This window comes from Vipera ursinii (assembly GCF_947247035.1).
Source record: "Vipera ursinii genome assembly, chromosome: 1".
Taxonomy (NCBI): Eukaryota; Metazoa; Chordata; class Lepidosauria; order Squamata; family Viperidae; genus Vipera; species Vipera ursinii.
Genome location: NC_139512.1, coordinates 34,685,553 through 34,703,077, shown reverse-complemented (window position 1 = coordinate 34,703,077; position 17,525 = coordinate 34,685,553). Strand labels below are relative to the sequence as shown.

Here is a 17,525-nt window from a genome sequence, read left to right as displayed (position 1 = left end):
CCCATTCTCTGTAAAAGAGATCATGGCCCCCGGAAGTTTCTATTCTCCGGGTGGGGAGTGTTTGCTTCATTTGCATGCCTGTGGGATAAAGTGTGGAATTGAAGTCAGCCAGGCACAGGAACCAATACTGTCCGTAGCCCGGGTGCGCTACTCGCTCACATGCACAGGCCTTAGTTTGAGGGCAGGAAGAAAGCCTTCAATTGAGCACTGGGGAGGGGGAATCATAGCCACTCAGGTGTGATCACTCAAGCAAGTGATGGTGTGGATGATTATATACCATTGATTTCCAAAAAATCATTGTATAAATAAAAATAAAAATTCTGGAATAGGAACTGTATTCTTAATGTAGTCCTATCATTTTTTTTCCTATCATTTTTCCCCACTTTCTTTGTTTTCACAGACCATGATTGGCAGTTTGGAAGGATGTGGTGATATAGTATCTGTGTCCTGTACTGAAAATGAGATATTCCTTTTAAAGGGAGACAGAGATATCATTAGAATCTCAAGCAGGCCTGAAGGACTGGTATCAATAGGTTTGCATATTAAGTAGTATATGTAGTATATATAAAATGATTGTGTCCTGAAAATTCTTTTTCTTGTATTCTTTCATTAAATTATTTTTATTAAAATATATCTAACTCTCTCTGTGACACAGATAGGGACAGGGTACATACAAAAGAATGCAAAATTTAAATAACTATAATATAAAAATTATATTGAAACAACACAAGCTATATTCAGTAAAACAGCTCAAAAATAGTCATTTCTTAAACCTAATATTAAATGCCAGCGGCAAGGGGCATGCATAAATCTCGGTATGTACCTTATTATTAGGAAACAATTCTTCATTAACTATTGTTGCAGGTGACTAGAGGTGGAGATCACTGCAAGAGACAACACTTATTACCAGGAACTCTCCACTATTTATTTGATTTTCTCAGTAGTCAAATGACTTAGTTATTGGCACAAAGGAGAAAGTATTCTTACACTAAAATATGAATACATTTTATTTTATTTTTATATGGCTACCAATCTCATTGCAGCTATTCCTTGATAATGTTGTCAGATCATATTAAATGTCACTAACAATTAGATTTGGTGAAGGCAGAACAGTTTTAAGAAAATAAAGGTTTTAACCTAATCTTTATATAAGATGTTATGATACTAGAAAGAGTTTGCCTACTATTCATATTATATTAGTTTTGAGATCTTACCCTTTTCTTTAGTCAATTTTTCGTTACTATCATCTTCATTGTAGGAAAAACATCAGATATTATATAAATAATATAAATGATTCTCTCAGATCCAATATCCTTTTTTTGGCAATAGCTAGGTGGATATTTCTAGGAAATGTATAGGTAATGTACTTTCCTTCATATTTGTTTACCTCTATTGCTGTTAACATGACTAGCAAAGTTGTGAAAGATTAATTTATCCCTTTTAAAAGCACATCTTACAATAATGGAAACAGCAGAATCTATGAATAAACCGTGTATGTTGTTGAAGAGGTACTCATTTGAGGAAGGTGATATCTCTAGCCACTCATTTTACACTAATTGCATTTTATAAATTATTCCTGTGTTTTCTTGTTCCTGTAAATTGTCACCTAATATTTATCAATTTGTCACATTTCAGATATAAATTCACAAGCTTGGACCAGCTTGGAATCCAGTTTGAGCCCAAAATTAGAGAGGCCACATTCAGTAATTGCTTCAGTCTCATGTGATCCCTCTCCAGAAGCAAACCCCAAATCAAGTAACTTCTCTTCACCCCAAACACCTAGTGACAAAAATGGCTTTGTAGGAAGAGCTGACCAGGAAGTAGCATTGATAGGACAGAAAATTCGCTCACAGAGCTTTGATGCACTAGGGGATTTGAGCACTGACCCAAGAAGAAGAGGCTACTCTGTAGTCAGTGAATCAAGAAGCAGGAGCAGCTCTATGAATTCTGTGGACAGTGGCTCCAGTTCCTTGACCAACGGGGATCAAACACCATCGGAAATACAGAGAGTAGATCAACAAATTTCACAAAGGTTGAGCCTGATCAGCTCGGAAGATTTCAACCAGGAACTGATTATAAAACCAATCAAAGTGAAAAAGAAGAAAAAGAAAAAGCCAGGTAAATGCTTAGTGAGAAAAACTAATTACATTCTTATTTTTTTCCCCTTTTGTATATAGTCTGTAAAATTCCACTCGGATCGAATAGAATGTTACAGGATTAATAAGTTATAAAATTAACACTAATTTTTACCATTGTTAATCAACATATCTCAGAATGAATTAGTTTATACATTTGTTATCATTAAGACAAGAGTTTTACCCAGTACCTTTGCTTTTTGGATCATGGCATATGGTGGTCAGGCTATTTTGATTCAGATTACACTTGTCATTTACACAAGTAATTCCGTCTTAATTGGACAGTAAATTTTACACCTGATTGGATTTTTTTAGATTCCTGGCTTTAGCTGGCTTTCAGTGTCTATTGGTCCAAGGACCTGCACAACTGAGTCACTATATTTTTAAAGCAGAAGGATGAAATATGATGTTCCAATTTCAAATGTGGAATCAAGTATTCGATTTTATGTTTTATTCCTGGTGTTGGGAATGATTATAGCAGAAAGCAGCTTTTCTATAGCAATTCAGATATTCCAAAATGCTGCTTCTAATCCTAAAGCAGTCTTGGGTAGGTAGATTAATGATGTTGCTATTTTATAGTGCAGAGGAGGGTTTGGAACAAGGTCAGACAAATTTCCTACTTAATTTATGGCAAAAGAAAGTGCTTTTCTGATTCAGGTCTCAGTTTCTTAGGTACCACAATATAGTAGTTACGTTTGTGCTAAAATTGCAATTGGGAGTATCATGTTTAGTGACAAAATGTGTGTTCTCTTTATAAAAGAACTCAGGTTTAATTTCCAGCATCTTCAGCTAAATAAGCTTTTAAAAAACAGAGTTGAATACTTCATAACTAGAGAAAATGTATTTCTGTTATTGCTAGCATTCAAGTAGGCAGGTTTTAGTCTACGGGCTCACCTAGGGTAAAGTCGGAATGAAGTATAATTTCAAAATTTTAATTTGTACTTGTGTTTGGCTCTTAATAAACTTCTCCTTTCCTTCTTATAACTTTCTCTTACCTCTCCACCTTTTCCAACTACATTTGAATTTAGAAAATGGCACCAGGAGAAATCCTACCTCTCTAGAAAGCACACCATCTTATGATCAGCAAGCCTTCAATGATAGTCTTCAGATTCTAAATGTGAAATCATGTTCCATTAGCTCTAGCCTCCAAGGCAGCACCACAGACTGTTTAAGCATCTGTTCTGTGTTCAGTATGGATACACAAAATGATACTGAAGCATTCAGTGTACTTCAGTCTCTGGAGTCGATAGTTGCTCTAACACCTGATGGCAGCCAGGAGGCACTAGAACTGCTAAAACTTTCTAATGGTAAGAATGAAGAAGATTCGTCACCTGTTATGAATTCCTGCTTGCTTCTTGTGGAAAACAAAATGGGTAGTGATGGTAGTGAACACAACCGGAATCACCTGTCTGAAAAAATAGAAACCGGCCCAGAACGGATATCCCCAGATGAAGAGCATTTTCCTCTCCTGTGTAAAACAAAGTGCACTTTAAATGAATTACATCTACTGGATACTTCGGCTTCCCTAGAAGAGACCAACACTGCGAAAGGGAGATCTGTAAATAGGGACACTTCTGAAGTTGTTCAGCTAATGGAGCAGCAACCATCTTTACGATCCAGAGTCCCTGGAAATCCTCCTGAGCATTATCCTGCTGTTTCTGAAAAAGAAATAAATCTTCAAGAGAGGATGCTACCTGGACAGGATTTCAAAGAAGAAATCATCACCGAACATGGCAGTGAATGGACGAGTAACTCTCACAGTGCTAGAGATGAGAGAGATGCATCAAGTGATGAAGAGGACATCTATGGGCATGGCTTGATTTATTCATCTTCGGAGACAAATGTGACAGAAATGGGAGCTTGCCATCTTCCACGGGATAAAGTCAGGTCAAATGTTGAGAAAGAGATGCTTTCAAAATCTGATCAGGTATGTTTTGGGGAATACCATTGTGACACGTCTGAAGCGCTTGCATTCACATTACCCTTTCCTTGCTGTTGCTGAACACCCTTCCGCATTGTTCTCCAAAGAGTCCTGCAGCCACGAGCATTGCTTTTGAAAAGAACCTGAAATATTTCAGGAGAAATAGGGGCTCGACATTGACGGGAGGGGGGAGGGGGACACAGACAATGCCTGGGAGGAGGCCAGCGACGGCCTTGCCCTCCCCTCCTTACCTGGACTGGTAGAGCATGCGGTCGCCACCGAACAGCTGAGCGGATCCACGGCTGACCGCCTAGACTACTGTTCGGCGCAGGGAGGCATCAGGGAGCTGGAAGCCTGCCGCGCGTCCCAATGAACAGCTGATTGGCGCAGGGACACACCAGGAAGCCAGACGCCTGCAGCGTGTCCCAACGAACGGCTGAGCAGAGCAGAGAGACGGAAGCCTGTAGGGCGTTGTGCATCGCTGCTCATATTACTTGGCACACCGAATGTTGGTTAGGTGGGGGGGTGGAGCTAGTTGGGAAACGCATATGTAAGGCGCTGGGAGGAGATTGCTCCCAGCACTAACTTTGTTTGCTGTTCCTGTGACTAAACGGATGTCAGAATGTTCCGCTATTAAAGCCAGCCACCTGTGAACTCTACTACTTGTTTCCTGTTGGAGCCAGGGGATGGGTAAGGATTTCTGACAGGAAAGCCTCTCTTTATGAATTGAGTTCGACACGTGCTTTTAAAGTACAATGAATGATTATATTATTTACATCTTTTCGTTCAGAGGGGTTTTTTTTCCAGCTGACAGGCACATTTGAAGTGTTGAAAGCATGTAGTGAAAGACCCATTTTTACTACAAGGCAATCTGGAAACACGCCTTATATCCCCTGCAGAGCTATTCTTGCCTTTTTTCTGAGTAGGGGGCATACATCCAAACGAAGTTCTATGCTGTGGACATTCATTATTTTATTTTTCAAGAATCTTAGAGAGAGCAAACTTCCTTGGAAATGATGATACTGGAGGCTGATGCTTTACTTTCATCTGTATCTATTTTACTGGCTCACTATTTAATTAAGATTTTCAGAATTTTCTCCCAATCATTAAACTATATTAAGAACTTAGAATATTGTATATGCTGTGATTTTCTCCGGGGGTTGATGATAAACTTGGGAAATTCACACTGAATAAATTGAACACCCATTGCTAGAGATATTTAAACTGCCTGTTTTGCAACCATCACCCAATAATCTTTATTAAACATTAAAACATACAGTTGTCAAGTGCGCTAAAACACAGTCCTTATATAATTTCAAGATTAAGCAGCTTCATATATCATGAAGTATATTGTACTTATTCTAACTTTTCAGTCTTTAGTTTGCAGAAAGCTGGATGGGATATGCAGGTCCTGGCTATGGAATACTGAGCCTAGTTGTCTCTGATAAATACATTTGGTGCTTGGATTACAAAGGTGGCCTGTATTGTAGTGCATTACCTAGTGCTGGGCTACGTTGGCAGAAGTTTGAAGATAATGTCCAGCAGATGGCAGTCTCTCCTTCAGGTTAGTTAGATTTGCATTTTTAGCCTATTGTCCTAGGGTAGAAAAATGGTTTGCGTGCATTTGTTATTTGTTCAATTTATATGGGTATATATCAAAATATTGTAGACTCTGTAGGAATGGGTTTCAAGCTATATTTTGTAGAAATGCCGTTTTCAACTGTTTTACCTCAGATTGCAGATATTTATTTGAATGTCCACTCAGAAGACTTCTCATTGCTCACAAAAAGAAGTGAAGTAATAGAAAGATGTATTCTAGTGTTTTTATCAACACAATATTCAGTAACATTCTGGTTCCTGGTCCTGAAAATGGTGGAGTTACATATGTAAACTGCCTTTTCACCTCCTTTTAACACTAGATTGTTGTAGTTTTGATCTTGAGGTTTTCCCATCCCTTAAATCCATAACCAAAGCTAGAATACTATGTATGTCAACAGTGTTTTTTTGTCTGTCCATGATCAATGTAGAAATAAATCAGGAGCAATCATTATAACTTTCTATATTCTGTTTCTTTCCTTTTTCTTGTCGGAGTAAATCTATTATGTCTTATGTCCCATAATTTTCTTCAGCTTTTAGGCTTTCCCCAGTGACCCATGCCTGGCTAGTCCTGTAGGTCTATTTTGTACTTCTTATTTGTCAAATACTCTATCAACTTCTCTAATCACCAGTGTCAGTGCTGTCTGTTAGAGAAACTAATTAAGTCTCTTTCTTTTATGAGAGGTCTGTCTTAGGTGATTGCTTGAACAAATTATTCCCTATTTAGAAGTAGCTATTCATTCAACTACTGATTCTATTGTAGGATTACTACATTTCTGTAAAGATTGCTTGTTTCTAATCTTTACATTTTATTTTGCATGTAAAAAGAGAACCAATAAGAGCAGTGCTTTAGGCTTTCAGTTTAAAAGCCATGACATAAATGAAAAATGATTTGGAGGAGAAAGGAATACGACATGATTTATAGGCTACTTCTTTGTATTCATTATATTAGTCTTTCCCTGATGTTGAATTCTGGAAATAAGAATGACCAGGGAGATGTCTTATTTGCAGTGGTTGTCCTGTAAAGAATACTTGCAGGATGATTTTATTCATTGTCCTGACACTTGAGAAGAAAGCTTACCTTGAGCTGGCATTTTTCATGTTTTGAGTTGGATTTTTAAAACTCTACAACTGCCTTGTGACTGTTCCTCTAAGAACCTAACCTTGTATACGTCCTTCATAAATTGCTGCATTCCACATATATTGGGATGTCATTTCCATACTCCCATCCCCTTGTTCCCACTGCCATGGTGGTCAGACCATCACCAGGTTGACGAAGACTGTCTTAGACTTTAAAATAGCTGCTACTAGCAAACGAGAAATTCATTAGATTTAAAAGTAATCTCTTGTGAATAATTTTATTTATGTGAGGTTTCTTCATAGTAAAGGTAAAGGTTCCCCTGCACATGCGTGCTAGTCGTTTCCAACTCTAGGGGTCGGTGCTCATCTCCATTTCAAAGCCGAAGAGCCAGCGTTTGTCCGAGGACGTCTCCGTGGTCATGTGGCCGGCATGACTAGACGCCAAAGGCGCACGGAACGCTGTTACCTTCCCACCGTAGTGGTCCCTATTTTTCTACTTGCATTTTTACGTGCTTTCGAACTGCTAGGTTGGCAGAAGCTGGGACGAGTAACAGGCACTCACTCTGTTTCTTCCTAGGGACTCTTTTATGGAAGATTGAGCAAAAAACCAATAAAGCGTTTGCCTGTGGCAAAGTAACTATCAGAGGAAAACGTCACTGGTATGAAGCTTTACCTCAAGCAGCATTTGTATCCTTGAGTGATGACACAGCCTGGATAATCCGAACAAATGGTGATCTGTATTTACAGACAGGTATCTAAGCTAGTTTTTATTTTTCTTCTGGAATTATCTCCTTACTAAATTACATTCTGAGAGAATGCTTCAAAAATTAGTTGAGATTTTTCAGTAAAAAGTCCCAAGAAGCAAGGCAGACAGTTTTTCTAGAAAGAAGTTTTGTTTCCATCAGGAATCTTCTCCTACCGTGGGTTGATTACACTGTGAAGTCCAGTTGCGACTCTTTTATATGATGTGATGGCTAGGTTATGCTCATTTGTACTAAGTACAACCTAAAACACTCTACGCAATTTTGTTACAATTTAATGCAAAAAATATTAATGCTAATAAAAGTGTTCCCTGTAAGAGAGTTTTGAAAACTTAAACCAAATAGAAATTATTAATTGCCTGATACAGTTTGATTTAGCTATGTTAAATAGTTTTAGCTTAAAGTCCTTTGTGGGTTTGTTGGCTTGAAGTTCAATCTTGCTGGTCTACAACGGAAGGAGTCCTTTAAAATGTTTTGTCTGTCAAGTGACTGATCCAACAAAGATTTCTGTTGAATGTTGAGAGAGCATTATTTATTTAGGAAAACGTTTAAGCTGACCTAGTATTAAATAACAATACATAAAAATCAATGGTATTGAATCAAAATACTTGTCACACTATGCTGTAAGATTCCCTTACCTAGTAGTAGACTGGCTTTTCAGACAACATACAAGTCTGCACACACAAAGGGAAATAAGTAAAATTTTCTTCCCTGCTTGCAGAAGCACACAGTTAACAGGGTTTCATTCTCAGCAAGCCTGGAACCACCAGCCATTGTATTCAGGTTGCTGTGTCATACTAATGGGCAAGGAAATACACGGAAGCATCTGTTTGTCTTCACAGTTTTCATGTTTTGATGATACGTAATTCAGCAGTAGAAGGAATTTTTGTCTTGAGTGTGCAACCGTAGAAACAGAAATTATAAATAAATAAATAGCCTCAGCCTCAATAGGGAAAGTAATACAAAGCTCTCTTTGTATTTAACACCAGAATGACTTTTCTCTTATTGATTAAAAAAATAATACTCTGGCATGTTTAGAATTTCCAAACATCGGTGTTTATTAGTTTGCCTTTACTTGTGTCCTTTACTATAGTGAAAAATATGGCTGTAATGATTGAATAGCTGGCCTTTTTCTGAGAGCTAATTACTGGTTCTCACAGCAAGTATTTTGGTTTGTAATACAGTATGTTTTTGGCCTGCAGGAATTCTTGGATGTCTGGCCAACTATGCCTCCCCTCTCCCTGAGAAATTTAATTTCACTGTTGGAAGCTCTACCAAAGATTGCAATGAAATGTAGGAGGGAGGGATTATATATTTTGCCCCTGCTGTGGCAGTATATATGTGCTCCAGTAATTGTACAGGGTCTAATATTTGACCAAATTCAGTGGCAAAATATTTCCAGATCTTAGCCCACCCAATTATGAAATATTTTATTCCTGCTCCTTAGAAGTTTGTAACCCTGCTAATGGGAGTAGTGTGTGTTGCTCTGCTGCTTTTTCTATACTGATTTAAAATTCTGATATAGATATAGATATAATGCGTGAATGCATTTGTATAGAAATACATTTGGTAAGTGTACTTTCAATAGTCCATAATATAACCAGATCTGGGGGGAAATACGCTGAAGAGGAACATAGGAATTTAAAATTAGGGCTATAAAAATATAGGCACTACATTTTAAACCCTTGTCAAAAGCATGGTTCTTTGCTTGTAAATGGTAAATATAAAGGTATTGATTTTATCGTGCAGTACTTTCCCATTACATTGATTCTCAAACAATCTTAAGTAACTGAATGAACTGGATAACAATTGAAAATTATTGCTACGGAGAGGATAGAAATGTATTAAAGGAAAATACTTTGGGTATAGGTCAAATATAATAATATCAAAAACAGAGGTAGTTCTATCTTTCTAATTAGATTATAAATTATAAAGAAAGCAAACATGGTAAAGAAAAAAAAGCGACACGCTTATTGCTCTTCTGTATTTTATTTGAAGGCCTCAGTGTCGATCGTCCCTGTGCCAGGGCGGTAAAAGTGGACTGTCCATATCAACTATCACAGATTACAGCCAGAAATAATATAATTTGGGCATTAACGGAGCAACGTGTACTTCTCTTTCGTGAAGGTGTAAGCAGTTTCTGTCCTGAAGGAGAGCACTGGAAATGTGATATCATAAGGTAAACAGTCTCTGAACAGTAGGCATGTCCTGTAATAGTTCTTGATTTTGCAAGGACCGGCGTTTTCATCATCTTAGTTGCATGTGCTTAGGCAACATATTGAATCACATGAGAAGAGAGAGTTTCCCAACCAGGACATCAGGTTTTATTGATTTTCTTTTTTAGATGGTAAATTTTTTGAAACTTAGCAAAAGAAGGGAAGAATGCCCATGAAGTTGTACAATTTAGCACACACCTTTTTGCATCATACACAATTATCATTAGAATTGCATACCTATTTCATACTTAAACGTCTAGATCCAGATAATTTTATTCATTTGTTTATTTAAAGAACTTACAACTGCCTATCTCACGTAAGCCTTCTATGTTGGCTCCCAACAACTATAAAAAAAAAGTGGAATAAAAATAGAACAACCCTTCTCACCAGGCACCAGACCAAACAAGTTCTTGACCTGACTTAACCTAATCCTAGCTATGTGCTTGGGGGAAGAGCCGGGTCTTTAGACCTTCTGTGAATGATCAGTTCTGATCCAAAGAAAGCCAAAATCTGTTATCTGGTTAAGTTTTGCAAATTGTTCATGATTGGCTGCTAACAGTTCTATAGTTGGTTATGCTATTAGCTCTTGTGAGACTGGAGCAGATTGATTAGCTTTTTAAATTATATTTAAATTCAGTAGTATTTAATTTGCACTAAGTATTGTTTGGATATATTTAATATGAGCAGTGGCATGATCAAGTAATAATCATTGTTATAGTGCAGGGGTGTCAAACTCAATTTCACTGAGGGCCGCATCAGCATTGCGGTTGCCCTCGGGGCCGGGTGGGTGTGGCCTAGGTGGGTGTGGCCTACTGGGTGGGTGTGGCTAATGTGTGTATGGCCTACTGGGTGGGCATGGCCAACTCTACATCGTTCGCATCAAGGGTGCCTATGGGGGCCTGGGCAGGAGTGGGACAGATCTGAGGGTCTCTGGCAGAAGGAGGGTCTCTGGGCCAGGGCCAAGGCAGTGGGGGCCGTTCCCTCACTGTTTCCAGGATGGCTTCGGGGGGGCGCATGAAACCACTTCGCGGGCCAGATCCGGCCCCCGGGCCTTGTGTTTGACATGTCTGTTATAGTCCATTGATATTGGTGGAATGTAAGTTTCAGTTTTCTTCAGTAAAATTTTATCTGGAAATATTTAGTTATGTCCACTGGCTAAAGTAATATACCATACCATTTTGAATTTAATATACTGAACTGTAAATAAATAGAATGGGAATGCAGTGGGATTCCACTATGGGTGATATTTTTTGAAAAGAAGGAAATAATATTTTCTGTAAGCGTGGTAATAAGCCCTGGAGACAGCCATCTGTGTTCTAATCATCTCTAGAATTGACAATTGCATTGTATTTTATGTCGGGCTGCCTTAGAAAACTGACTGAAATCTACTGCAGGCTGCGGTAATCATTTTATGCTGATATCCATTAGTGCATATAACACTAGCTTTACAGTCAACATGTTGGCTTCCAATAGGCTTCTGGGTACTGTTCAAATATATATTGGGATATATCCCCCTGCCTCACCGAGATCCAGATGGCACTCTCCCTAAAGAGATTCAGAAAGGCTATTAAAATTTAGCTTTTCTAAAGAACTTTTAATTAGCATTAAATATTCACAGTTTTAAAACTGTGGACGATAGCGTAATAGGGACACAGCAATATGTGTGTTTGAATTTAATGATGTTATGTTCAGTCTTGTAAATTGATAGAAGTGCTTAAGGAATCGGTTGTGTAAATATTGTAAAAAAAAATAAGTATTGCTTGCTTTTGCAGTGAAATACAAGGTCTAGAGCCAGTGTGTATTACTCTTGGAGACCAGCAGACCATCTGGATTTTAGATATCCATGGGAACCTGTGGTTTAGAACTGGTGTTGTTTCAAAGAAACCACAAGGGGATGACAACCACTGGTGGCAAGTAGGCATTTCCTATTCTACTTCCAATACAAAGGGGGCTTATTTGGTGGTGAGGCTCAGATTTCTTACTTGCATTCCTGATAATATCCTGGATTCAATCCCAGCCAGAAGATGACAGAAAGTAGATTTGGGGAAGATCCATAAATGAAACCCTACCAGAGCTTGCCTTCCTAAGATAGTGATGAAATCATGCTACATTTACTAATTAAATCTAGATGTCCATTGGTTGTCTCGTTTCTCTGTTTTGTAGGAATACTGCTTATAAATCTGTATTAGGTCTATAATCAGAATCTGGAGCTGGAGCTCTAATCCTGATATGAGGGAAGGGAGTCTTGACATTCTACTAAGAGAAAAATAGTAGCAGTCAACTGAGCACTAAGTTTAATTATTTTAATTGAACAATTCAAAGAGAAAAAACAAGGAAAAGAACACAATTCTGAGACAGAAAACAAACGTCATAATAATTGTAAAACTTATTTTACAAATTGTAAAGCAAAACGTGACCACATTCAGAATGATAACATTTATTTAGACATCATAGAGGCATACACATGTTAGAGTGCGGTAAGGATACTGAAAATAACAATAACAACAGCCATCAGTGTAATAATGTATTTATATTCTACCTTTCTACTATATTCTGGCAAGCAATTAAGGCACCATAGGAAAAAAGATAAAATCAAAACAGAACAGAACAAGGTAGAAATACAGATTAAAATAATAAAGTACTGAAATTCTATAACAAAGTCTGATGAAAGAGGTGCATCTTTAAGGATTTACTTGCTTTATGTACTGTTTGCTGTTAATACAACTTCCAGTTTGTTGAGCATTTATGGTATATCTTTTATTCTAAAGGGACTGTTAAATTTGCCGGGATATTTCCAAGCTACTGAATGTTCTTGTTAACACATCACATAGCTCACTGTAAAACCTATAACAGTTTTTACTGTCCTCCTTCCAAAGTGTGAAATTGAAATAAGTCACATGCAAGGCTTCCAGAACTCTGAATGATACGTTTTTGCCTGCCTGTTCTCCCCACTTCAAAGTCAGAATTATAACATTATAATGCCCTTTGGAACATCTTACCCACTAAGGTAAGATCTGCCTCTACCCTCCTATCCTTCCGCAAGAGGCTAAAGACCTGGCTCTACCAGTCAGCCTAAGGACCAAATGGGGAGTTCCATGCTGGAGGTGCCTGCTGGATTAATAACAGATTCCACACACACACCGCCCCCCCACACACACTCTGCTTTCCATCCATTCATCTTTTCAGTTATCATATTGATGTATTCTCTCTGTGTTCTTTTTCATTGTTTATTTTATGTTCTATTATTTTATTTCTGCTCTGTTCCTTTCATTTTTCTTCCTCTTTATTATTTTATTATTGTTAGAGTAGCCCCGTGCCGAGGTAGGCAACAAGTAAATTTAACCAATAAATAATAACAAAATATATCGAATAATTGAATTTTTTTCTAATTCCATCTGAAGAAGTAGATTGATGTTTCCTGAAAATTTGAAAGGCAATATGCTGTTGAAAAGAAGTTCCTCTTGTTGGAGTTTTTCTGTGATGTAACAAGAGAGAGCTTAATGTGCTCTGAAACTAAATTTGTCCTTTTATGTATTTTACTCTCCCAGGTAAGCATTACCGATTATGTTGTGTTTGACCAGAGCAGCCTTTTCCAGACAATAATCCATGCAACACAAACAGTAGCGACAGCAGCCCAGGCTCCTGTTGAGAAAGTGGCAGACAAACTGCGCACAACTTTCTGGTCACAACAGCTTCAGTGTCAACCAAGCCTACTTGCAGTCAATAGCAGTGGTGTCTGGATTTCCTCTGGGAAGAATGAATTTCACGTAGCAAAAGGAAGCCTCATAGGCAAGTGCATGTTTTGTTGCTGAGGTGGCTTTTAAACTTAACCTGTTGGCGTATGCACATCTAAAGTTATTTAGCAATGATTTGATTCCCATCAATTATTTCAAAGTAGAAAGTGTCTGAACACATTGATTTTGAGTAGTGGTGGTTAATATCTTGTCTGTTGTGTCACTCCTGGGTATAATGCATGCTGCCAAGACATACATCAATTTGTGAATGAAAGAGGCATGTGGGAATCGGCAAACATGTAGAACTTGGTTGTATCAAAGCCAAGCATGCAGAGCCTAATGCTTCTTTCCTGGCATATATTCCCATAGCCTAGTGTACAGTTTTGCCATCTGTTTTAAATTATTAACATTTGTATTATTTTGTTCCTCCAGAGATCTTTTAAGCTGCTTACAAAGAATGGCTAGGCATTCTGGGCGCTGGCCAGACCCAGTCTTGCTTAGATTTAGTGAGGTCACTACATCATGTGCCTTCAAATCAAATACAATGTATGCATGTTGTGTTGAGTTTCCAGATTTTAAATAAAAGGATGTTTAAAAGATGTTAGTGGTATGCAACTGAGTCCTATCTAGGACATTTTCAGCTCACCTGAGACCCATTCTATATTTTATTTTATTTTATTTCAATGATACACAGTTCAATTAATCTGCAGAAATACGTAAAAATGAAAAAAGATAAATCTGCCTTATTTACAGTACACTAAAATTGAACTACTGCATTGTGGAATGGTTTATATATCAAGCCAAATCCAACAGTTATGTAGAATGTATGCTGACATTCTAATATTCTATGTTGGTTTGGTACTGATAACAGCAATAGATACTAAAATGCTTGAAATTTCAAATATATTTCAGATACATCAGTAAAACTAAGTGTTGGATGTCAGGTCTCAAGATTCATAGATGCATATATTAGAATATGAATTAATTTACTCAATATTTCCATACCACAGTAGGCAAACTTATTTCTTCCATATGTTTTGGCCAGAAATTGGGATGTGTGGAAAGAAAAACTGCCTGAACAAATTGAAAGTATTGCACTTCTTGCTCCCCCTCCTTCCCAAATCATCAAGATAAGCAACTGCCAATCAAACAGAAGTATATTATAATCCAGAAAATGTCCTGTTTTAGATTACCTAAACAGATCTTAAATAGGTTAGTTTGGGATAGGAAGCATTAGGAAGGAATGATTATATAGAAGAAAGTGATAGGTCAAACTGGATTGCAAAGAATACTCTTGTTTGGGTGTAGCGGACAGAGGGAATGGCCTTGAAGGGCAGGAACAAGAGCTGTTATCTAGGTAACAGTCAGGTAAGAAGGACACGGACCTGGACCAATAAAAGTAACATGAAAAAATGTTTCAGACAAGTCCTTCCTAGTTCACAGGAACATAAGGTGAGGGAAGGGGAAGCAGATTCAGACTCAAAGGATTCTGTTACTCTAGTTCAGGGGTCTTCAAACTTCCAGAATTCCTCAGCCGGCCATAATGGCTGAGGAATCCTGGGAATTGAAGTCCACAAGTCATAAAAGGGCCAAGTTTGAAGACCCCTGCTCTAGCTGTTTTAGAACATAATCCTGCTATATATGGCATTGGTTGCTCCATGTGATCACTCTTGTTGGACTACCTCAGTTTGAATGGAATCTCTTGTCATCGTTTGGTCAAAATGAAAATTTGAAACCAGTTTCAAATAAAAACTTAAAGAAAAAAAATGGATTTCAGACATTACTTACTGCACATGAGACAGGAGTTGTTTGTATATTGATGGTTTTCCTGTTTTCTTTGCAGGTACATATTGGAATAATGTTGTGCCTCGGGGCACTGCTTCAGCTACAAAATGGGCTTTTGTGTTAGCTTCTGCAGCTCCAACAAAAGAAGGTTAAAACAACTCTCTCTCTCTCTCTCTCTCTCTCTCTCTCTCTCTCTCTCTCTGTGTGTGTGTGTGTGTGTGTGTGTGTGTGTGTGTGTAAAATATATTCATGCGTTTCTGCTAGATTAAAGAAACATATAAATTGATCTTTGCTACCATTTTGTTTATCCATAAAATAGTATTGGAACTGGGTAATTTAAGAACTTGTTTCTTAAATTCATTCCGTTCATTCCGCCGGGACCTGAAGACCTGGCTCTTCGAGCTCTCTGGCCCAGGCTGAGAATTTTTTAATTTTAATTTTAACTGGGTTTTAATTTTCTCAGGGTTCTATTTAATCTTTTAAAATTTGTTTTAACGTTTGTATTGACTTTCTTTTAAATGCCCTGTAAACTGCCCTGAGTCCTTCGGGAAAGGGCGGTATATAAATCTAAATAAATAAATAAAAAAATAAGTTAATTAATACATAGCAAGAAGAAGATGAATGCAAAATTGGAAATTCATGCTCTTACTATGAACCTTTAACTTGCATTGTGATTTAAGAACTCATAAAGGTCATCCTTGCCAGTCCTTTTAAACCATTGCTTCACTAGGAATCCATATATTACATTTAATAAATGATCAAGTAAAACTATAGCTTGAGAATTTGTCATTTACTTTTTATGTCTTACTGCCTCCACATTTTAACTGCATAATCTTCATTCTCATGTTTTATAGCTATATCAAGTTTTTATATTAGTATATTTTTCTCAGTGCTGCATAGTCTAAGATTATTCTCTTCACATTCAATGTTAACAATTTTATTTTAGAACAGTGCCAATGTGTTATGATAATTAACTAATTTTATGTTTATTTCCTGAGTATTTAAAATAAAATAAATGCTTTTATGTAAGGTAAACCATGAAATGAAACGTTCACATACATTTTTATAAATTTAAAATGAATCCTCTGTTATGTGATCAACATCAGCAGTTTGTATTGACTCATGCTCTGCTTGTTGGTTTCCCAGAAACATATTGTTATTATGGAAAACAGAATGCTAGAGTAAAACAGCCACTGATTTGAAAGAACAGGATTGTTTTTACACATTTTAAAGAACTGTTTCTTAGCCTCACGTTTTTTTTAAAAGAAAAATAGGGAATATAGGAATATTTTTTTAAATATCTTATAGTTTTAATGTTTCCAAGGTTTATGTCTATGAAGTGAATTAACTGCATTATGAAAATACTAATGCTAATTATATTAATGCAATCTTAGAATGCAGATTTGGCTTTATGTACAAATACTAATTAATTTTTATAAAGGTTTCTAAAAATATTGAATTTATAATAAAAACTTTGTCCTTTCTTCAGGAAGTTTCTTGTGGTTGTCCCAAAGTAGCAAGGATCTGTTTTGTGTTAGTGATCAGAATCCTCAGTTCCATCCTTCAACTGTTCAGCTCCCTTCTGATAGTGAAATGGTCTACTATTCAGCTTGCCAGGATGCAATATGGAGCTTGAATAATCTGGGACAGGTCTTCATAAGGACACTTTCACCAAATTGCCCAACAGGGATGCATTGGACCAAACTGGACCTTACTCAATTAGGTAAATCTAATTGTAGTTTTAGAAGTTTCTTAGCTGAAATGCAGATAATCAGATTCTTTCCTCTGTATAACTGATAAAGAGTTCACACACAGAATTGTTTTGATGTATGAAATATAATGATAATAATTTAAATTGTTGTGGGGAAAATAGGAGAAAGGTGCTGGATATGTTTGCTGCCCTGAGTTTTTTGTAGAAATGAATAAATGGTCATAGCAGTTTTTGAAATTCCTATCGTACTAGCTACAAACAAAGGATACAACAATGAACTAGACAACCGGTTATGTTTTAGAAGAGAATGATGAGTATTTTCAGGAAGCAGGATAACAATGTCATGGCAACAAATTATGATGTGCTGTTTTGAGTACCATTATTGAGTTATTGCTTTTGCTGCCTAAAGGATGCAGTTGAAATTTGATTATAACCTAAGCATCAGATGTCAATGGTGGGAGATGGTATGAATAAATAAGTTGTTGACACTCTGTTGTAGCATGTACATGCACAGTTTTTATTTTTGTATCTTTTTTCAGTGGACTCTTCTCTTTGTCACCGTCTCTTTCTCTGGTAGCCATTAGTC

General features: G+C 37.1%; 1 protein-coding gene across 1 annotated transcript in view; it reads left to right on the top strand.

Annotated features, from left to right (window-relative positions):
• TECPR2 (tectonin beta-propeller repeat containing 2) overlaps positions 1-17,525 on the top strand; it is a 41,975-nt gene that overhangs the window by 10,809 nt on the left and 13,641 nt on the right. The window contains exons 7-16 of the mRNA XM_083379599.1: positions 401-533; positions 1,636-2,118; positions 3,164-4,062; positions 5,437-5,620; positions 7,310-7,483; positions 9,492-9,672; positions 11,482-11,623; positions 13,258-13,498; positions 15,287-15,376; positions 16,718-16,951. Coding sequence (XP_083235725.1) covers positions 401-533; positions 1,636-2,118; positions 3,164-4,062; positions 5,437-5,620; positions 7,310-7,483; positions 9,492-9,672; positions 11,482-11,623; positions 13,258-13,498; positions 15,287-15,376; positions 16,718-16,951 — 2,761 coding nt within the window. The remainder of the gene's footprint in view (positions 1-400; positions 534-1,635; positions 2,119-3,163; positions 4,063-5,436; positions 5,621-7,309; positions 7,484-9,491; positions 9,673-11,481; positions 11,624-13,257; positions 13,499-15,286; positions 15,377-16,717; positions 16,952-17,525) is intronic.